Source organism: Diorhabda sublineata, chromosome 4 (genome assembly GCF_026230105.1).
Source record: "Diorhabda sublineata isolate icDioSubl1.1 chromosome 4, icDioSubl1.1, whole genome shotgun sequence".
NCBI classification, from domain to species: domain Eukaryota; kingdom Metazoa; phylum Arthropoda; class Insecta; order Coleoptera; family Chrysomelidae; genus Diorhabda; species Diorhabda sublineata.
The window spans coordinates 7,029,858-7,054,300 of NC_079477.1; the positions used below are offsets into that span (position 1 = coordinate 7,029,858).

Below are 24,443 nucleotides of genomic sequence, written 5' to 3' on the forward strand. Positions count from 1 at the left end.
AGTAGAATAAATAATATTTCTTGTCAGGTTATCCTGACGAGCTCCAGACTAGGATCACATTTGGTTTACTCTATTGAAAGTAAATGATTTTTATTCAGGTCTTTCCGATCATGTCCATACATGGAATCTTACTTTATCTAATGCGACTACGACTTTTTTTTCAAGGAATTTGGATAAGTTGATTGTTCCCGAATATTTCTCTTCTAAAATCACACATTTTAAATAATCTAATTGGAACCTTCTATGTATTTCAATACAACAGTAGTCTTATTTTACCTTTGGAAATTGTTTATTCGTTTGGCTCTGGAATTGGATATCAAACTTAAGTGTAAACTATTCCAAGAGAGATAGCTCGTCAATCTAAACCAGATCTGAATCTCTGCGTGAATATAAATTTAACTTCATCATAATATATAATACATCGCTTCTATTATTTCATCAATGTTTATATTGGAAGCGTTCGGATCTGAAAAACGTTATCTCTCATTGGTTTATATCCAGTTGTATGACATTACAAAAAAAGTGAAAAACCTTATAAGTGCGTTTTAAATCAATTATTCAAGGTGGGATTTAATGCAAAAAGTTTCTCATTATTATTATAGGCATTTAAAGTTTCAAAATCATAACACATATGTTCTAAATTATACTTTCGAATATTACGAGTTTTTAATGTATCATTACATATGTCCATATAGTGTGTTTTACTTCTATCTGAAGGCCAGCGGTGGCTCATCCCCAATAATTAACAATCCGTAACTTTTACAGGACAACCTGTACAATTCAAAGATTGCAAAAATTTATTTTAAATTAATTTTATAACAAAACGGTACTCTTTGTTTAACTTCAAATGCCAAGGAAACCGTTCGTCATAAAGAGACATTCTGAAGAAAATTATAATTAATTGTAATTATTTATTGAAAATAATTAAAGAAGGTATTGAAACAATATCAAACATTTTGGATTGAACTGCAAACTGTTCAACTGTGTTACTTACATAAGGAAAAAATAGAAATTTAGGAAAATTTAGTTAGTTAGTCCACAACTTATCAAATAAAAACCAAACTAAAACTATAATGAATGTTCGAAGTGGACACTTTGCACTTCCACACACTTCCGTCACAATGGAGGTTTATTTACTTGTGGTTATCGGTGTTGCTTATACCAAGCTTTTAAGATCTCCCAAAAAAAATTAATCCATTATATTTAAATCAGGAAAATATGGTGGCCATGATTCAGTTAGGATGTGGGGAGGGGCTCTATCGTGCATAAACTACATGTCTTTGCAAATGTTTATAGGAATATCACATAACATTCTGTTCTTCCAAGTTGAAAGGAATATCCACCGTAGACTTCGTAAATGTCTTGATGTACAAGGAGCCCATTTCGAAGATTTGTTATAGTTTTCGTTTGTTTTTATTTGATAGATTGTAGGCCAACCAACTAAATTTTTCTACATTCCAATTTTTTCCGACAGTATGCAGTTCAATTGGAAATGTTTGATTATGTTTCAATATCTCCTGTACGTATTTATAATAAATAATTACAATTTATGATAATTTTCTTTAGAATGTCTCTTTATGCCGAACAGCTTCCTTGGCATGTACAATGATCTAGGTTGTCTCTGTAAATGTTATGGATTGTTAGCCATTGGGTATGAGCCGTCTCTGAACATACGTAATCATCCATTGAAAATATTCATTAAGTTTGAATGTAAAATTTAGAAAATAAACTTAAATATAAGTTCTGATTTCGTGACTTCAAAGGTATAAAGTCCCGGAACACCCTGATTACTTATTCATGTAATGCAAATGTATTGGAAATGTGGTAAGATTGAAATAAAGAAACATTTAGGTGAAGTAATTAAAAAATAATACTTTTCTTATTATCTCAAGATTATGCGATATGGATGTATGCTAGTGACTTAGCTATTGCTTTGGATATATCAAATGAGCATAGTATGACGTGCTTAGACTTGTCGCTCATATTTATAACAGCTCGTGTCTTCAGAGAGGGAAAAAATGCAGTTGTTTTAGTTCTTTAAGTGCTGGTTGATACAAGTAAAGAAAATTTGTCCTTTACATAAAAATTTTGTATATTATAGTATAAATTACTGATTCTACAACAAATTAGAAATTGAAATGACTAAAAAAATTATTCCAGTGTAGTGATCAAGAAAGGGTTTGTCGAAGATGCATTAACAAAATTCCTGTTTTATGATTTTGAAAATTTTATGATTTTCAAAATTATTTATAAATTGATGTTTTGGAAGAAAAAATAGTTTTTATGTTTTTTTTTGGTTTATCTAAAAATTTTATCAAAGTGCTTTTATTAATTTTTAAAACAAAATTTATAGTAGATATAAGTTTCTATTATTAATCTTATTAATAACTTTTGTTTGTGTGAACTTCTTATTACCATAAAAACCAGAAAGAAAATAAAATCAGGAATATGTTAGGTAATCGTGATTAGAGTAGACCAAAGCAATCCTGATGAGGACCATGTGAAGTAATCCTGATTAGGACCATATAAGGTAAACCTGATCGGGAACGCATCACTAATCTGCGTTACATCCTCACCAAGTCCTTATCTGGTTATCCTGACGTATACCTTACCAGGCAGCTGAATTACCTTATAAGGTCCTTAGCGTGTCCTCACAAAAATTTCTAGTCGGGAATTAGCTTTAGAAAGGTTATAAATGAAACGGAATAATCTAATAGTATTAATATTAAATACATACCTAGCTATTTTTTCAGTCACATTTTTATTTAAAATTTCCAATCCTTTCATTAAAGCTTCCAATAGATCTTTCCTTTTATAACCAATTGGTTTCTCAACAACTCTTTTTCCTAGCCCTAAATCTATGGGATATACTCTACTATATGTAAAATGATTGTAAGGAATGAGTTCGTATTCGTTGTTCAGTGGCGTACCGCGAAATATTTCTGCTTGCATTATTTGTTTTCTGATATAATTTGAACATTCTGCATTTGTGATTGTGGGATTCGTGGAAGAGTTCAAATTGATGGAAGAGCTTGAGTGTCGAGGTGCTTGTAAACTATTAGTACCACCTGCAACAATGTAAAAAACTTTTATTAGTATTTTTACATTTGGCAAGCTACTGAAAGATCAAGGTCTTAAGAAATTAGATTTCTAAGAAATATACCAACAATTGTTTTATAGACATAGTCTTATATACCTGCAAGTAATGATATAATACTGAAATGTTGCATGGTGCTATTTACAAGAATAGATACAATAATGAGAACAATGTCCGTCGTAAGCTGGCAGGAGCTGTGAAAATGAACACAAAAAATTGAAAAAAAATTTTATCATCATTGCGGATATTATATTTTTTAATGTATTCGACAGTAAATTTTATGGGCTTTTAGAAAAAATTCACGCAAACCTTTTTTTTGCCGGAAGCGTCTGGCATACCTATTTGAAGTGTGGATGAGGGCTAAAATTTTCTCGATCATGCCGGAAACTTTTCTTTATATTTTATTTTATCTATTTTTATGTAATTATCGTGGTATGCGCGCTCAAAAACTGCCAGAAAAATCCTGTATACCATCTTGAAATGAATAAACTATATTAGCATCAACTCCAAAATGTACGATGGTCAATACATTTATTTTGGAGTAAGTGTTTTTTGTGTAATATGATCTCATTTTCTCTGCTTAGATTCTAAAGAATATGAGGAATAATGTGATTCAATGAATAATAGGAGAATTTTTATTTTAGATAATTGAAACAATAAATCCGCATTTTAAGTTTTTCATTCGACCGAAGCGTTGCACATTTTGATATTTTTTAAGAAGAAAGTTTCCGGCATGAAGGAGTAATTTTAGCCCTCATCACACACTTCAAATAGGTATGCCAGACCCTTCTGGCAAAAAAGTGGTTTGCGTGATTTTTTTCTAAAAGCCAATAAATTTGCTGTCGAATACATTAAAAAAAATTAATATCTGCGATGACGGTAGAATGTTTTTTCATTTTAGTAATTTTTTTTACATTGTCTCGGCAATAGGAAACCACTCATACCGAGCTTAATTTATTCCTATACTTACGTTCTATTTATTTAAATAAAAATTTTTTGATTCCTCTATGACGGGACTTTCAATGTTAAGAGCTCCCCAGCTATGAGGTTAAATTTCCGTTTGAACATCTAAACGCGTTTCTACCCAAGTGATGCCAGATTTTAGCTGAAAATCGCGTTGCTAGTGCTCATTGAATGCCGTGCTGAGCATGATGTGTGTACGATTCCTGCGCACGCTAAACACAGCGAAATCTGCACTAAATCTCTGTCAGTGGGTGGAAATTGTTGAAGTTTGTATGGATGATAACAAAAGCGGCGTTGCCAACCTTACAGTCTAGGTTCACATTATCTGAAGTATTTTAAGACGTCTTCCCCAGAAGCATTTGGTCGGAAAATGATAAATGTCCGTGATATTGAAAATCAATAATTTTAACGAAGATTCGACGTATATTTTTGATTGACGCAATAAATTGGGCAGCTTTTTGTGGTTTAGTATGTATTAAACTAACACAGTAGAACACTATTGAGATTAAAGAAACGAGTAATATGCAAATTTCTGTTGCTAACGCAATAATTTTAATATTTGACAAATTCACTATAAACACGTTTCATTTCTTTATTTATAGCTATGCATATAAACGCTAAGCCTTGCTGATAAATTTTTACTCACATTAAATCTGTTTTGTCTTTGAAACAGCATATTTCTTTTTTTTTTTAATCTCTTAAATAATTAAAAAAAATATAGTTAGAGTCAATAGATTACAGTGGGCCGATTTCTATGCACGTAAGTGTATAACGTATTATCTTGCAGAGAAGGGCCAAAGTGGCTTTATACTGGTCAATAATCAACCATTTAAGCCCCTCTTTACAGAATTGTGACTATTTCTAAGATAAAAAAACTGCAATAAAAATTTTTTAGTGATACAGTCATATACAAACGATGCTGAGTGCATCGATAATCAAGATTTTTGGGAAATTATTATATTTCATGAAAAACTCGAGGGTTTAATGATTTTCAGAACATTTTAGGACTACAAACGAATGAAATTTATTACAATTTCCATTGTTTGTAGTATATAAAACAATTTTTTTTCATTTTGTTTTAGATCGAGTTATAAGTTCACCGAACTATTGATAGCAGGTTAAAGAACTTCATTTCGAAATTGTTATACGGTACAACTATCTGTTATTATTATTGTTGTACTCTAGCAGCCATTTTTAATTTTGCTTTTGTATCAATATAATGTAAGTGTTGAATGTAAGACTAGTCTTAGGTAGACACGATTTTAGAAAATAGCTATAACGAGGAAAACAAGCAGAAAGCTGAAGCTTTGTAAAGCTCATTTTCCTTATTTGGACAAACGAGACTTTTAAATCCAATTAAGTTGGTTAAACCAACAAGGCGGAAGTAGCTTGATTCGGTGGTTTCTCTCTTCAGCTTTGCCAAGAGACTCATTAGGAGAAGTTTACATGACCGGGGTTTACCACGTAAGCAAAGCCGTATTATTCGAAAACAAAAAAAAAACAAATATAGTGGTTTAGAGATAAATCAGACATTTCCAATCTATTTAAAAGTATTCCGTTTATTCCACATATATACTTTCGCTTAAATAAATGGGTATGAGATTTTATTTTTTATTTAAAAAATTGACCTGCCTCTGAGAGAACTTAGGGAAGAGCATAAAGAAGGTTTGGGAACTTTCATTTCATGCCTGCCTTTGTATCAAACGTATATATGAACGTAATTTGGAAACTTTACGCTTATAAGAGAACATCTAATTCATTATCAGAAAGGTAAGATTATAAATATATATATATATATATATATATATATATATATATATATGTATGTATAATTTGATAATTATTTCAAAAATTAAAAATAGTTGATTACAAAAATGTGTCAAACAAAAAATATTATATATTAAATCCTGATAAAAGCTGATTGCTGATTAGGAATTGAATGACAGATATAATTGATATTGACAAAATAAGGAACTAAAACGATTATTTGTCCTTGTCTTCACAAAATTCACATACTATGGGCTAGATAACTAGTGCTTAAGCTCAAACTGAGGTACCATATGAATATCAGAATTCTCAGTTTTGAATTCGAAGTTTATAAGATTACAAATTATTAAAGTCTCTCACCATTCCATTTCTCATTTCTCTATATATGAAGTATTTCAACAATTCTTTTTTTCTTTATTTGCCTGTTCCAAATATCTTCTATTATCCATTTTTTTCTATTAAATATATATTTCTTCGCATATTTTATAGATTGAGATGTCTGTCCTATCCATACAATATCACAATTATTACAAGGAAGCTCAAACGTAATATTATTTCCTCAATATATTAGTGATTATATTCGAGTGGAATAATATATTTTACGTCCTTTAGAATGTATTCCCATTCTATGTGTATTGAAAAAAATTACTTATTGTACATATTGTAACAAAAGATGTACTACATTTTGATGTTTATAATCTGTTTTGTTTGTTAATTGATTTTAAAATTCGTTCATCCTTTTTTAAATGTTTTATTCATAATTTTATCGGAATAATTATTTTACCTAAATGTAGTTTTGTGATTTTTCTATCTAAATTCATGACCCTCATTGTTTAATAGCTCTAACTGAAATCTAAATAACTATAGCACTAGTTTAGTTTTATTTACCGTTCTGTTTATATGTTATTACCTTCATTATTTTGCTATTCATTCAATTCAGTTTCTTGAAAACCTGGTACTACTGATTACAATTTGTCTAGTGTACATAATTAATACCTTTTGATGAATTCAACAAATATTTGTACCTCAAAATCCAATAGAATACAAAGAGAGAAATGTACTGTTTTCATTTATTCTAGCCGAATTAAAATTACATTGCTTACATATGCTCTATTCGTTGTAACAAGGAACTGAACCCTAAAACTAAATAATAATTTGAGGGTTACACCTTTTACAACATTCTATTTTATTCACTTTATATTGATAATTCTTTTCATGCTGTTCCATTATAGAGTGTACGGTTTATAATGAACAACAAAACATCCAGTTTTAATTAAAATTTGTGCGAGAGCAGTCTTAACAAAAGGATTAGCCGGAAAGAGAATGTAGGAGAAAAATGTGGAGGAATAGAGGGAGTGCAATGACATGGGGTCATTAAAAGGTGTTATAAATTGAGCTTGGTCACTTAATTCCAGATGAAAAACGGAGAATTTCTCACTCCGTGTTTGTTTTCTAGCTCGTTACTCCGTTTTTCTGCTGTTGGCAGTGCTGCTGGAATCGACATGATTGTTGTAAAGGCGATTTGTGAGATAATTATTTGTATTGTTCGTGTTAGGTTTTAGAAAAAAAATAACCTTTTGTTTTGCAAAATCTAGAACATTCGAGAACTATGGAAAAATGTTTTTGTACTATAATTTACATGTAAAAAAATCCACATAGTTTCAGTAAAAAGAACAATTGTATTTGAATTATGAAATTAGCACGGGCTAGCATAAAATTTAACGTTGACTTTAAAGAATTAATTTCTATATTTTAGTGCGTAATAAGACGAAAAACTGAATATATAACAAAGAAAAATTTGCCTCAGTATTAAGGATACCAGCTGAACGATATTTTTTGAAATCTGTGGTTTCAATTTTTAATTAAAGACACATCCAATCAGATAAATACTAAATACGTTGAATGTTTTTATTGAATTTGTCTATCAAATATCTTACAAAAAAGTGATAAATAAATTAAAAGTTATAGATTCATTTTTTTACGTTCTAATCATGTTTTTATCGAATTGAATTTCGTTCGAAAATCGTAATGTACTGCTGGAAACGCTCTTCTTATTGTTTTAATCACACTTCCATGTCGTTTCTTAATGTATATAAATGAAAAAGCAGCATATTCACTTATAATGACATCTTGCAGCCAATAGCTCTAAAATTTCCTGGCACATCAGCAACGTTGAAAATTTTTCATCGGTGAAAATCTGTCTAATTTGCGGACCAACAAAAAACCCCAGCTTCAACTTCTGTTTCTAATAACTTCGGAAAAAACTTTTTCAAGTATCCAAAAGTTTCGTCCAGCTTTTTAACAAATTGTATCATCAACCCTAACTTAATGTACAGAGATGGCATCAACACTTTTCCGCCTCAACAAATAGGTCAAATTTCACGATTTGTTTACCGACAGAAAGTTCGATTCTCACGAGCTATGACCGTTGAATATAGTGCTTCACATGCCATCCTATATCCACAAATAACACGGATAATTTGTATATTCGTTTTTTAGGGCCATTAGCTTCGTTCGCGATATATAATTTGGACACATTCCGAATGTATTTTGAGTATGTTAAATGCGCATGCTTTGTTCAAAATATGTTCTGAACATACATTCCTCTAGCTCTAGCTAGGAGAATAAAATGTATATAATTAACTGGCCGAAGGTTTATTCTTTATATCTATGAGTATAGTCAACTACCACTTTTTTTAAATACAATCACGTAGAAAACCACATAAGCTAGACGTTATTTTGTGGTAGGTATCACAAAAATGATGAATCCACATTTGCCAGATTAAAAAACCTTATCCATGTCCAAGGATACATTGGACGTATTCAGAACACGTTTGGAATTAGAAATCTGTGCTCCATAAACACAGGATTTCGAATCCTGAACTGGTTTTATTAGCACCGCGAACAAACAATTTGAAACTGTGCATGAATCTGGTGAAAGAACATGTTCAGGATATCTACCATAAATAAAGCTAGGAGTTAAAACTATCTGTATATGGCAAAATACTTATAGTATAATCATGAAAATTTCCACGTTTGAGTTTTCGGATACGACCTTTTCAACCAAAATATTCTCAAAGATGGCCAACTTCTGGTTCTACCCTGTATATTAATACATTTTTGAAAACTAAGTGAAATATTATTATACTTTTGTCTAAGAACTTTTTTTTAAAAATGCATACTTTTTAAGTTATCAATTTTTTGCAAAGAATTTTACCATTGCAGACCCTTATAAATTATTTCTTTACAAAGGTACCCTCAAAGATATGAAAATAGTTTCTGTTCGGTTGCTTTTAGCAAGGTCAGACATATTTGAATCTATGTTGAGAAATGTTTCATTTTATACAGTGTGTGTATAAAAAGTCTTCATAATTTAACTTCATAAATCAAATTTTTCTATTTCAATGCATTCACGGGTGAAAAATAACGCAAATTCATGAAAAATAACGCAAATTCATGTATACTTTCTTATACCTAAACCTTACCCGTTATCCAGATTATAAATTTTTCTGTAAATTTTTAGAGATGCAGATCTAGTCGAAATTTTATTGGGACCCGTTGATACAAGCACTAAGAAATTAAGGTCTGTAAAATCAAATCAAATTGTATTTACTAATCCTATTCCAACTTTTAGTCGTTTCCGAGATATTTGAAATTCTAAATTATTATTGTATTTTTTAAAAAGTTTCAGTTTTGTAATAAATGACACCCATTTAACTGTCATTAGTGAATTGTTAATACCTTTGAAAATCGTTAAAATTGCTCGTCCTCAATTTGATAACGACTAAATGAAATTTAGACCGTACCTGCATCTTTAAAAATTTACAGAAAACATTTAATATCTCGATAACGGTAAGGTTTGGGTATATGAAAGTATACATGAATTTGCCTTATTTTTCACCCTTGAATGCATTAAAATAGAAAAAAACCGGGTGGTTCTATTTAAAAGAAACTTGATATTTATTAAAATAAATATTGAACACTTTTTATACACATCCTGTATATAATGAAAAAATATTCAACATAGATTCAAATATGTCTGACTTTGCTAAAAGCAACCGAATACAAAACATTTTCATATATTTGAGGGTGTCCTTGTAAAAAAATAAATTATAACGGTCTGCAACGGTGAAATTTTTTACAAAAAAGTTGATAACTCAAAAAGTATGCATTTTTCGGAAAAAGTTCTCAAACAAAAGTGTACTAAAATTTAACGGAGATTTCAAAAATGTATTAATATATAGGGTGTTCTATTCTAAATAAAAAAGTTACAGTCGACTTCCGGTAGAAGTCGTCCCATCTTTGAAAATATTTTTGTTGGAAAGATCGTGTCCGAAAACAAAAAAGGTGGAAATTTTCATGATTTTACTAAAAGTATTTTGCCGTATACAGATAGTTTTAACTCTTCATGGGACACCCTGTATAACAAAACACATAAGCATAACAGCATAACATATATTGACGTGGATATTTTAAGTATTTCTAGATTTGTAAGAATCCTCTGATATTTGTTATTACTCGAGTATCATTTAGCGGCATAATGTGAATGTATTAATCACACTCCAATTGCGCGGCATTTTTGAATGAATTGAAATATATGAAAGAATTCTAAAAATGTGTATCATTACTATAACTTTCACAAAAGGAAACTTAATATCAATGAAAGATATTTTTTGTACATAATTAAGATGAGCATATTATGAATTGAATCATGATTTTGAATGGAATTCTTTTGAATTAATGTATTTTTTATATCTTCCAAAGTTGTGTCCCCAAAACAACTTGATCGTCTCAAAATATAATGCCAACAACAAAGGTGAATTACTAAAAATATTTCAGAGGCTAAAAAAAGGCAAATCCCCAAAAGAGGACAAAATAGAGCCAGTACTAATCAAAAATGGTGGAACTGCGCTGAATACGAGAATATATCATTTAATAAGCAGTATATGGCGACAAGAGATAATACCAGAAAGTGGAAAATGGCGATAATGGCACCAATACACAAGAAAGGAAAAAGAAACAAAATTTAGACTAAAATCATAGATAGAAGATTGAAAGTTAATGGAGGGAGCTTGTTGGGAGACTACTAATGCGGGCTCAGATCTGGACGATCAGTCATATACCACATTTTCACTCTAAAGCAAATGCAATAAATACGATCTGCCAATTTACTCACTCTTCATAGATTTCCAAAAAGCTTACGATCATATCAATAGAAACCATTTGTACAGCATTATCAACGATCTTAGTATTTCAAAAAAGCTTATAAGTCTTATCAAAAGGACACTCGAACATACAAAAACGAAGGTAAAGGCAAATCAAAGAATATCAAAGTGTTTACAGACCAACACAGGACTTTATCCACTACGCTGTTCAATATAGTATTAGAATGGATGGTACGTGAAATCGGTTTCAACAGCACAGAGACACTAATAACAAGACTACTAGTGGCATACGCAGACGATGTAGTAATCCTTTCAACATTGGAAAACGAGATTAAGGAAACTTGCAGAGTCTTCATAGAAATGGCAGAGACAGTGAATCTACGAGTCAACGAAGATAAATCGAAGTTCATGATGAGCTAAGATAAAGCAATGTGCTGGGTGGTTATCGATGACGACAGTGACCAGGGATAAAATCTAGGAGCGAGGATGATGAGGGGAAGTTAACAGCTGAGAGCGCTGAACGCGATAATAAGATCCTAAAAAAGCTCCAGAAAGGAAAAGCTACATCTATACAAAGCAATAAAAAGACCAACAGTGAATTAAGGATGTATGAGAAAGAAAAATAATTAGGAGGATACTAGGCGGTAAGGCGGTAGGAAGATTTATGACTGAGGAGAGCAAATAATGAAATAAGGAATCTATTTGACGAAGCAGAACTAAGTAAAATGATAAGATCCAAATGAATAGAGTGACTGGATCACATACAGAGAATGCCTGATTTTAGAGCAGCAAAAATGAGGAACAAGAAAAAGAGGAAGACCAAGGAGAAGATGGTATGCAGTGGTGATGGAAGACCCAAGAGAGATATAGAGAGGAAGTCAGGACTATGAAACGAAAGCAAAAAATAGGAAATAGTGGAAGAAAATCAAATCACTTCCATGCTATGTACCTAAAAGGACTGCGTGCGTATCATAACAATAAATATAATTTTTGAGAATTAATAAAAACATTAAAGATTTATTCCTTAATTTCTTCTAACCCTTTTAAAATTTATCTGAAAGTGTTCGCGATAGTTACTAACGATAAATCAAAAAAGAGCTCGTCTCCTGCTGCCTCCTTCATCCTTGGACGAAGTAAATGTGGCTGGCTGTGAAATTTTATTGCGATCTATAAAGAAAGTTTCCGCCTTTAGTAATTTATCACACTGTACAAAACCAATATCTACACCATCGAATTTTGAGTCATATTTTAAGCGCTGCGTAGTTTTGACATAGCGAGGTTATGGGGGAAATTGGGGTAGAAACGATTGAAATCGTTAAATGTGAAGCTCCAATAACCCGGAATTTCCTACACGGTTTTATTAGCTTCATTTATGTATCAATACAACAAAATCTATGAGAATGGTTTTCACCCACTTCAAAAAGTCATATTGACTTGAAATTACACACTCATTAAGTAATGAAAACAATAAAGTAATTTGATAAATTTGTTCTATTCCCTTCCCAGAGAATATGTGGACTCCAATTTCGAGCAAACAAAATGTTAATTAATTTGTAATTTGGTTTATTTTTTTGAGTATTTTCAAAAAAAGAAATTTGATGAATTATCTGATTATTCTTTTCACCTATCTTACCGTTCAAATAATCAAAGCGGATTAATTTGATATTTGACATACTTTTTGAGGATCGTAATCATTGAAGTACGAAATGTATCGATGAGAGATAATTTATAATTCAAACATTAGTATGGAGTGTAAGAAAACAGGATATTTAATGGCTAAAACCTTCTCGAACACCGTTTCAACCAATTATATCTAGTGTTGGAGTGTGGTGTTGGGCGTAAAATTTTGAATCAATTATGAATGAGCTTCGCAGCTGCTTCTGAAAGGACCAATTATATACTCATACATCCCAAAGACTTTGAGAGAACGTTCATTCCATAATGAGTTCGCAATTTATTTTTATCAAACGGATCAACGTATTAGAGCTTGCTTTATGTTTTTTGAAAATTGATTAGTGTGTTAGCTAGACATAAAATAAATTTGTATTAGTACAAAGTGGTGTTGGACTGTCAGTTTTTTTATGTAAGATATCTAACGAAATACTCAACGTGGATTTGAACATGGTAAATGAATATTGTTCCAAGTGTTTCACATATTTTCAACTAACGCTTTGTACTGTGGACATACACCATTTTCATCCTTGTATGAATTCATCATGTTTATTATCATTGCAATTTTAGCCATATTTCATTTAGATGGGTTGAAACGTTCTTTAACGTAGAACGTGATTTTAAAATCATTTCTCTTTATTTTTGCCTACAGGCCTATATCTGAAGTTTCGAACTAATCTCTCGACTAATTTAGAATATGTATTGAGAAAAATACAAAGGAGGAACGGAAAGTAACGTCGCGTTTTTAAATTAAATGAAGCCGTACTAATTTTTAACAATTTCACATAAATTTAACATTAATAATGTTATTAGTTATCAACAACATTTTGACATTCAGTATGAGAATTTTCAATACCAGAAATGTAAAAATAAATTTGTAGCGATCAAAGAAAACGGAAATAACGGACCAGTATGATGGATGAAACCGCCTACAACAATTTATTAATTTTGTCTTCGTTTTTTTTTGTTATCGCACAGTGCGGACAATATCGTGTAATGTCTGTTGAAAATATCTGGATATTTTTCTTGATTGAAGATTGCTCATGATAAAGATTTGCATTAACAAATGTTCCGGGCTTTTGCACTGCACAAGAATTTCGCATATATCTACATTCATACGCGGTAATTTGGAGGTAAACCCGCCTTTGCAATACTTCGGGGTGAGTCGTTTGGAGAGATCCTTTTGCGTTTTGGAGTATCGTATAACAACCATTTTCATCTCAAGTTATCACAGAACGGTTCTGTATGGTGTCGCAATACAATTGATCTTAGAATGGTCGGAAAATTTTGGTTAAAGATGTTTCTCAATTTTCTGATACGTTGTCTGATGTTGTTGTTCATCCTGATCCATGCGATTCTGAAAGATAAATATTACCGGATCCGAACTTCATATATTGACATTTTGTTTTCAGTTGCAACTGCAGTTGCTAATTTTCTTATTTTAAAAAACGGGTCATGTCCACTGATTTGGGAGTAAAAAAGTCACATTAACATTAAAATACCTTTGACACGACCTCGAAATATACGATGAGCTAGAAAATGACAATCTAATATCGACAGACACAAACATTTCACCACTTTCCGTTCCCCTTGATATTTTTCAAATCCTTAAATTTTCTAAATATGTGCCGTCTTTCCTTATTATTGCAGGAAAATTTGGAAAGCCGATGAAATATGACAAGAGATTATGGTAAACCAAATTGGATAAATGCAAGTTCAAACTCTTAATATTGTGTTTTTTCATATATACAGGGTGTTCCAGGACTTATTGCAAAAAATTTAGGAATGAGTAGCAATGTGATAATAATGTTTTCACATAAAATGAATTTTCTCATATGACCCGTTGCTTCTGAGTTTTATGACACTTTTCATTTCGGCAATTGATAAAAAAACGTTTATTCGGAATATGACTGGGATGTAATTTCGTGTATTTACCGTATATATCGATCAAATTTAATCCTTCTTCAACCTTTCCTCTAATGACAAAACTTCGTTCCTTGTCAGTTTTTGAACGTGGCACTTGATGCAAAAAATTCAGGAATGAGTAGTAATTTGAAAATGATACTTTGACATGAAATAAATTTTCTCATACGACTCATTGTTTTCGAGTTATATGACTTTAAAGCTGCAAAATCAGATCTAATATTTTTTCTAAAATTCTGATTTCGTAACATTGAAGGCCTATAACTCAGAAACGAGGGGTCGTATAATTTTTCCCATACTACAGCATTATATTCACGTCATTTACTCACTCTCGAATTTTTTGTTTCAAATCCTGCATAATAATTAGACAAACAATATTTCAAGATTTAAAAATAACTTTTTTGTATCACATTTTTTAAATGTAAAATCTATCATAATTGACTGATTTTATGAATTTGATTATTACAAATTGGTTACAAAATTGGTAAATGGTTACAAAATCTGAATGTCCTAAAGAAAAAAGGTACCTCTTATAAATTATTTAGAAAGTCTATAAAATCAAATCTGTTAATCGTCAACTGACTAAATGTATCAAAACAACTTTTGTATAAATATTTGTCTATGAAAAGTGTCTGTATCGCATGTGTTTAAATACCATTCAGTGGATAATGTCATTATTTTTCAATGTTCAGCTGATCACAGAGTGGTTATGATCATTTTTAACATTTTTCCATACTGAAAACAAAAGTAAACAACAGAAATGACTCAGTACTAGATATTACTATTGTTGAATCTTACTGATTTTCCGTTGACGATAGTTTTTATAGTCAACGGCAATTTTGCAATGCAACATTTGATTTGATTTAATGATTTCATATTATCTTCGACCCAATAACAAAATATAGGACATTTCTTTTTACCTCTAGAGTAATTTTTTATAAAACATTAACTATTTACCTCAAGGCTGTCGAGATAAAGATCCGATTATATAGCCAATTTTTGTTCATGTTTTTTCTTGTTAAAAAACTCATTTAAAAACCCAGGAGAAACTTATGCCATTATAAATTAGATTCTAATCACATTGCTTTTAATGACCGAACGTAATGTCACCAACTTAGGTTCTAATAATTCATTTCTGCATGAAAATCACTGTATCAGAATACATGAAACATTAAAGCGAGCTGTAACTGTAAAAAATGACTGTCTTCAAAGTTTCCCTTCACGACATATTTCCGACAACTGGAAGATTGATGAATACTTACTTAGAATATGAAGTTGAAATATTCTCAATAAAAGATTTATCAAGAAGATCTATATGGTTGTATACTGTTTTATCGAGCTAAATTACTGGCATTTTCCTTTGAACGGCAATAAATAACATATATTATTATTATTTTCAACAGCATTCTCTAAGGGTGGTAATTGATACAAGAATTAATTTTACACGATTTTAAAAGACTAGTTTTCATTTAGATTGGCTAAAATATTGTTACGACATGCTTCCTTGAGGGGGCCCTGCTTGGCTACAGTGCAGTTTTAAATTCGGCGAGGGTGCATATTTCTCATACTTCGAGGAATTCGTTCGATCTAATGCTTTTTTTATAGCAAGCGGTTTATTTACATTGTTTCTTTTGAATAATTTCAATGAAGGCCTATTTATTTATTTGTTTTGTTTCTTTATGTTCTAGAAGTTTGCAGAATTCTTTAGGGATATTCTTTTTTCATATATAGGGAGTTTTGTATTGTAGTGCAGCTTAGTTCGGTTTATAAAAATAGTCGAAGTGAATAGAACGAATTGTCAAAGTAATCGTAGAGTTTCATTCATTATTTGAGTTAGTTAAGTGACGTTATAAGTTAGTGTAGTGTAAAGTGTTTAAATAAATTAGGAACGTAAGAGACAGTGTCTATTAATAATGAGGTCCCAATAAATTCTTCTTCAAAACTATCATCTATTTTTCCAATAATACTACTCATTTTAAAACTTTTTCAAATTTTTGACTAATATTTCTAGAATTATAGAGTTTCGCGATTGCGTATGTTTGAGGCATTTACTAAATATTTCGATTATTTGAATGTTTGCTTTGATCACAAACCTCTGTACTATAATGAGCGTAATAAATTTTCATAGCACTATCACAATAAACATCCACTGTTTCCAGTAAATATAGTTCGATAAAGTTGTGTTTATTGTATTAACGTAGAAAAAGAAATATAAACGTTCTTTTTCATATCAAGTGTCGCTCTTTAATGAATATTTAAATATTCCCAATTATCTGTTATCCTGCAATATTTTTAAAAATAAATAAAAACGACTGCTTTTTGGGCAGCAGTGAAGATGAAAAATTATAGTGCTTTATGTTCAGTATCTACTGAATTTTATATTTGTATGTTTTCATAGTAGTGTTGTATGAATAACTCAAATTGGTTAGTGTGGATGCTGTGGATGAGGTAACACAATAAACCTGAGGATTGAAATTTATTTTAATGTAAAGCTACATCTAGTATAGAATATTATTATTATTCTTGTGAAGTACCTGAAGCCAATTGTTGAAACAGGTCGATTGTCCATTATATTGAACATTGAGCAAATGATATGTATCCAAATTTTTTAGGATCGGCGACAACATCGAACAATTAACAGAGGCGGACTTGATTTTCTTATTTCCATTGTCTTTATGTGTTCTATAACTATTCTCAGGTCATTCAAGAGGTGGAATATTCCCATTCAATCGCAGATTTGTTTAGGATTGCGTTGAATATGATCATGTTTTTTAACATTGTATGTATTATTCACATGCACTACGACCCAAAATGTATCCCATTTTTTTGGTGGAGCATAGAGAGTGCTAAGCTAAACTAATAATTTCACTCCTTTCAAAAAGTTCGGGATGTGGGATGGCTCTGGCTGTCAAAGATTTTCATCTACTAAGGTTGATACATTCAATAGATCTTCTTTGGTTATAGGTATCCGGGAGTTTCTTTACCTTTTCCAACCCCTGTAGATCGTACCAGTAGATGTTTTTTCTTATCTATCTCCTTATCTAATATTTTATATTTTCTCGGCATTGTATTATTTATTATTTGTATATCGTTTATTAAACTATTCCAAACATTTAGAAAACCACATTTTTAAAAACGCCATGGAAGAACAGTATATTAATAATCATGTATGAAGCTTAGCATTACCTTCACAAAAACATTTTTAAGCATTCAATTACACTCCAGAATATTATGGAAATTTATAATATATACCTTTGCATCTATAATATCTCTTCTTTAGGTGTCACATTGTCACCGTGGTAAAGTAAAACCAACCTAACGATGTCAAATTTACTCTGTCGTTCCCACTTTGAATCACATCGCAATGATCTGACTGTTCCTGCATAGGCGTATACATTCAATGTTAAGGTGGTCCAGTAACTATAATTAAAAGAGATGCAAGCAACCAATAAAATGCTACTTGGAACAGGTCTTTAAGTGAGTAGACCAACAACTTTATACTGACATAATCCAAACGTACCTCCAAACACACTGAAAATAATGTATTGATGATATTTTTTATGAAATTTAATGGAGATTTTCGTGTCAGAAAATAATAAATCTGAATGAAATATACTATAAATTTTCATTTAATAATGAATTTATTATTGAATTTATATTATTATAATTTTTCCTTAAATTTTTATCTAAGTCTACATAGCAACTTCTAAGCCATTAAATTTACATCTATTTCCAATTGGAAATAGAGGGTCTGCAAATGACAAAATTTTTTCATATCTTAGTTTTGAAAAATTGATGAACAATAATTGAATTTTGAAGAGTGTTTACAAGTTTTTAATGATTTTTTCTGAGATTAGTTTCACAAAATTTCATGACGGAGTTTGTTGCAGCTGCCACTGGATCTAGGTATGAGGAAATTCGGGAAATATAAAGTTGAATTCTACGGAAATATAAACTATATGCGACAGCGTCTGCCATTATGATGTGCATCGAAGCTTGTCTCGTTCTCCTCGAGTTTTCCCTTTTTGACATTTCCGATGAATCTCTATTTTTCCACCACCACCTGGTAATGGATTTTGTGAATGCTCCATGGCATTAACAATATTTCGCTTGTAAAGGATGAAAAATATGCTGTATCAATCGTGTTAGTTCAGTTACATTTTTTCCAAACAAAAAAAGAGGTATGTATGAATCGGAAAAAACATGTGGAGTGGGTTTGTAATGAAGTACGGTTCAGTTTGCATATAATTTCACCTGAATGTTTTTATAATAGCCAGCTAAAAGCAAAAATGAAGAATAATTCACATATGAATGATGAAGTAGATTAAAATTCGTGCTTTTGTTTGACTGAAAATAACAAAAAATTGTAATTCTAGAACTTTCGAGTTGCTTTAATATTATTTCAGCTTCAATTTCCGAAGTCACTTGTTAAATAATCTTTATAGAGTACGTCGAAAGTGTCAATCAATCTTGTCGTTTAGTAAAGAAGATATCTTCTTTAGGATATGTTTAGAAAAACAAATAAATTATATTATCAATTTATATATCTTAAATAAATAAAAGACCTTTTAATCAAACAGATGTGTATATAAAATAAACGACATAAAATGGAAAATTTTTTTTTGGAAATAATATAGTTCAAGTCTCTTGCCACTGGCATTCCTAAAACTTCGATTCATAGCGCCAGGTATGTTACCCAATTCTTGGAATATTTGGAGCATTGTTTTTAATTTATTTAAGTAGAGTCGAGCTTTAGAAAATTCCATAAAGAGAAATCTGCTGTAGATTGATCTGGTTTGCGGAGAGTCCATGGAATATTTGGTTCGGAACATTTCTCAAATTACGTGTGTACTCGTGTTGTATGCTTGACAAAATAATTCTGCCGCCCAAATCGTCACATTTGGAGAATGTGAAGGTTTTTGGTGCTTCGATTTATGGTTTCCTCTACTCCAAAATCTGTAATTTTATAGACATGCCCCCGCAATCTTATTAAAGTTGCTAAAAAGCTGGATCATCGTATTGACAAAGATTTTCAAAGATTTTACTCAAAATTCAACTATTTCTTCATATCCTTGTACAAACTATAAATTAAAAAAGTATACGCTGTACCTAAATATTGTCCAAAAGTTGTATCTGTAAACTTTCAAATTAAAATAAATATCTGATAGTATTGCCGCTATATTGATACATCATTTACTACTGTGAATTTATTTTTTTAACTGAACAATGAGGTGTAACTATTGATCAGCAAGTCTCCGGTGAGTCTGTTTCGAAAGAAGGAGAAAAAACAATAACCGGTGTATTTATCATTAATTAGTTATGTATAGGATCGATTGAAAAAGAAATTCCCCCAGAAACGATCCCAAATGATAAAGAAAAACTTCTCTTCACATGTTGATGGTAAACGAATGGCAAATTCGTTGAATCTTGTTACCTTCCATACTCTCCACCTTGGAAAAGCAATGGAGTAATTATATATTACTGAATAGAACGACATTTGGCTGAAAAATCTTTTTTATTTGAATAAACCATGAACCGGAAAATATTGTAAATACCGCTTTACCCATTGATGACTTTGATGGACCAAAAGGGCGTGGTTTAGTTCTTTTTCATGGTGAGAAACATATGAGTTTATTTATTCCTAAGAAGAATGTGCTGGATATGGTAGGAGCTCATAACCACCAAGTTGAATGATTTCGGAGAACACCAAATCTTCATAATTCCACCTGACAATTACTGATTTTCCATGTTCGGTTTGTTGAGATAAATTTATTTTTTATCGCAAGTAACAGTTGTTTACATTGGTTACATGACCTCTGGACATTTCGCTTGAATCTGGGTTAAGTCGTGTGGCATTAATCGACAACTATTATATATCTTACCTAATTATTTTAAATGAGGATGTTTGGTATCGAAGGAAGTCCGATTATCGGTGAGTGCTGGTACTACTGCTTCCTTTGTAACCTCAATATCGCACGCAGGTAGAAGACGTGAACACGAATGATCTTCAAGTGTTAAATATCCACTCTTGAAACAAACCAACGATATGCCATTAGCTCGTTAACTGTGTCTTTCTCCCATTTTCACACATTTTCCTTTGCTGACACCGTTGCATTAGATTTTTGGTTCCAAAAACAATACACGTCGTTCATATTTATCGTGCTCCATACTATTTATTATTAAAACTTCCTGCGATATCAAAAAACACAGAGAGATTGACCAAAAGAGAGTGAATCGAAGAGGATTAATAGTCTCAACAAGTTACTAGGCGTAGCACTTTGGTTTTTTATTTATCCGAGAATTTTATGTAGGCCGTCTATATAATGGATAAAATAACAATACTTTCATGTGAAGAATAAAAATCAATAATTTTATTCTTCTCAATTAATTGAATGTTATAAGAAACGTTGAGACCTCGACCTATAACAAACAAAAACTAATTCCTTCAATTTTTATTTCATTTCATCAGCTTCAATAAACAGAAATCTATTTTTTGTTTACTCCGAGAAGGATACTAAATTAATTAATGTACTTTGTTGAATCATTGTATTCGCTTGAAAATAAGTAGAATATAACACAAAATAAATCCAAATCTAATGAATTTCTTCAATTGCCATTCCCATTGTTCGTCTTCAGACTTATTTTTACGTCTGTATATACCGATAACGAGCAATCAGGCGTACATTTCTCTACCTTAACAAACCGAGACATAACTATTGTCAGAACTTTCTTTTCCATTATAAACGACTCTCTATCAACTCACAACTCTTTAGTGAATTCTCAGCAATAAAGAAAACGTTCGGCTTTTTTAGCAAATCAATATCAATCATTTCGGTAAAATGTGGAAAGGTTCGGAAAAAGATTTTAGGATAAGTTGTATTAAGGTACGCTTAGAATGGTAAACAATCAGTAGCGTCAAATAGAAAGATATTTACGTTGGATAAATATCGTGATAATTATAGAAATATGAGAGAACAAAGGCATCCAAAAAAAGGTTTTTAATCTAACAATTACTCAGAGTGTAATGAATAGTTACACGTTAGTAGTAGTTAGAAAACGTTCTCCACACTCTTTTATTATTTCTACGGGGATTCAATTTTCTCAGCCATTTTTATTCTTTTCCTTTTCTTCTTTTTTCATTTATAATTGCGTATACTTCATCTTCTAGATGGAGTCTCTTCTCCATAATTTAGACCACCAATAGTCTATCTTCTTCATCGCCATTTAAGAATTGTTTTATATACCTCCCCTATATACCTCGATTGTTCTTTGTGTCTCCCAGAAGCTGACCTTGTTAGTTTCTACAATAATCAAATCTTGTCATCATATGTTGTATCGATTTAGTAACTCTCTATCTATCTACATGTACCTGACCCATCCACTTTTGTCGTAGATCCTCGCACAACTTTTGGAAACTTTTTCAAATGTTTAAATCCTGATAACTGTTTAGGAATTGGTTTCAGAAAAGCTTATTTTTCTCATACTTTTTATTTATACTCTTGTTCTTGAAGATAAATTTTCAATATCTCTCAAAAACCTAGTATTTAATTTACTTGCCCAGGTGTACATCTTTAAAGCAAATTGTTTGAAAACTGTTTGAAGTAGTGAATAAATCTCTTTTGAACATGAAATAAGAAATTATTGGAATCATTTTATAACAAGTACAAAAAAATAATTAACGAGTTTTGTTATAAAAACAGAGAAAACAGACAATCATCAATATGCATAAAGAATGAACAGAATATTGCAATATTTTGAACACGTAGCTAGAGGATTAGAGAACATAAACAAGCTTATAAAGATATGAGAGAAGTGGGAAAAAGAACTAGAGGCCGATCGCCTATAAGAAGATCTGATCAAATGAACCAAGTCACAGACCAACTTCTTTACGTTCGTTACACCAGACTGAAGACGGAGAAATATGGAAGCAAATGATGAAAAGTAAATAGAAACATTCCAAAGAGGTCACGAAGTATATTCGAATATATTCTCTAGCATTGGAAACCGTTTAATTGATAGGGGAACAATTGATTTATTCTTATCACTATCATTCATTATTCACGAAGATCATTTGAATTTATATAACATACCGTTAGTGTATTGCAAAAGCTGCAGCTTCAATGCCCTTATTTCAGCCGTAAGTCTTTCAATTTCTTGTCTCGTTTCTTCTTCTCTTTGCTGTAAAAGTTGTTGTAAAGTGTTGCTATTATCTTGTTGAGACTGAATACTGCTTATGTATTGGGAAGCGCCACCGATTATAGTCGCACCTGGAAAAATATATTTATATATATACATATATATTTTTTTTTCTTACTTAACATGTTTGGTACACAGATATAAAAAATTCGGAAGTGAGTAGATGACGTCAAAATTATGCTGTGACATCAAAAAATTTTCTGATACAACCCCTCGTTTCTGAGTTATTGGCATTTGAATTTGCGAAATTAGAACTTATATTTAAGTATATGTTCTAAATTATATTTTCGAACTTTTACAGGGACAAGTACAATCTAAAGATAGCAAAAATAAATTTCTCAATCGAATTTTTAACAAAAAGCTATTATTTGTTTAGCTCGATAAAATTTATTAGAAGGAAACCGTTCGTAACAAGGAGAAATAAAGAGAATGTATCATAAATTGTGTTTACTTATTGAAAACACTCCCAGAAGGTGTTAAAACGCCTAATTGGACTAGTTGGTTAGTCTACAACTTATCAAATAAAAAGAAACGATAATACATAGTCGAATTGGGCACCTTGCTCTATTACACAGTTCCGGAGTTTGCGTAGGATATTATTTGGATTTGTAACAGCATTCCAAGATTCTGCCTTATAATGTCACAATGGAAGTTTATTCTATCGATAAATTCGTTCCTTGTGTTTACCAGTGTTGCATATACCAAGCTTTTACTATGTCCTCCAAAAAATAAATCCATTGTATTCAATTTAGGAAAACGTGATGGCCATGCAAATGAACCTCCACCTATCCATCTATAAGAAAAAATGTTATTGAAGTTTTACAAAAGTTAGGAAGAGCGTAGGAGCTCCATCGTGAATTAACAGTAACACAAAATCGATGTTGATTCTTTATTTTAATCGTTACGTGCTGCCCATAAATGTAATTTATTGGAATTATAAAAACCGTCTAGTGGAAACCAGCTTCAACAGTAAACATTACAAGTACTAACAACAGTAATTACAATTTATGATAATTTTCTTCAGAATGTTTTTTATGATGGCTTCTTTAGAATGTACAACGTCCTAAAATCTACATATCGTCTAAAACCATACATTTAATCGAGCTAAGCAAAGAGTAACTTTTTTGTTATTTTTAGATTGTACAGGGTGTCTCTGTAAATGTTACGAATTGTTAACCATTGGGCATGTGCCGCCCCTGGCATTCAGATAGCAGAGTAGAATTATTTATTCCGTCATATCGTCCATTAAAAATTCATAATGTTAAAATATATAATTTTGAAAATTCTGATTACCGATTTCACAGCTTTAAATGCCTATAACGAAACTAGGGGAATTTTTTTATGTCACAGCATTATTTTCACGTCATCTACTCCCGAATTTTTAGCATCAAGTCCCAGTATATGGACTGTCACAATATTTCATTAGAAATACAATTTTCCATATTGCAGCAGTTGTGAAGTAAAGTAAATTTTTATTAGTAAGTACGTGTTTAATAATTTCAACCAAAATTTTTTATCTGCTTAATTCTTCCAATGGGAATTCTCTTTTATAAATTTTATGATTCAGCCACGTTTTTTACGCACATTTATCTGTAAAGAAAACATCAAATGCTTCTCTTTAACCACGAAATAATGAAACTCCCTCATTTGGACCTTTTACC

General features: G+C 31.0%; 1 protein-coding gene across 2 annotated transcripts in view; it reads right to left on the minus strand.

Moving 5' to 3' along the window:
• Positions 1 to 24,443, minus strand: part of LOC130442440 (chondroitin sulfate N-acetylgalactosaminyltransferase 2) — a 296,816-nt gene that overhangs the window by 20,090 nt on the left and 252,283 nt on the right. For both annotated transcript variants that reach the window (XM_056776551.1, XM_056776552.1), the window contains 2 exons: positions 22,677 to 22,853; positions 2,738 to 3,068 (listed from right to left, as the gene is read on the minus strand). In XM_056776551.1, coding sequence (XP_056632529.1) covers positions 2,738 to 3,068; positions 22,677 to 22,853 — 508 coding nt within the window. The remainder of the gene's footprint in view (positions 1 to 2,737; positions 3,069 to 22,676; positions 22,854 to 24,443) is intronic.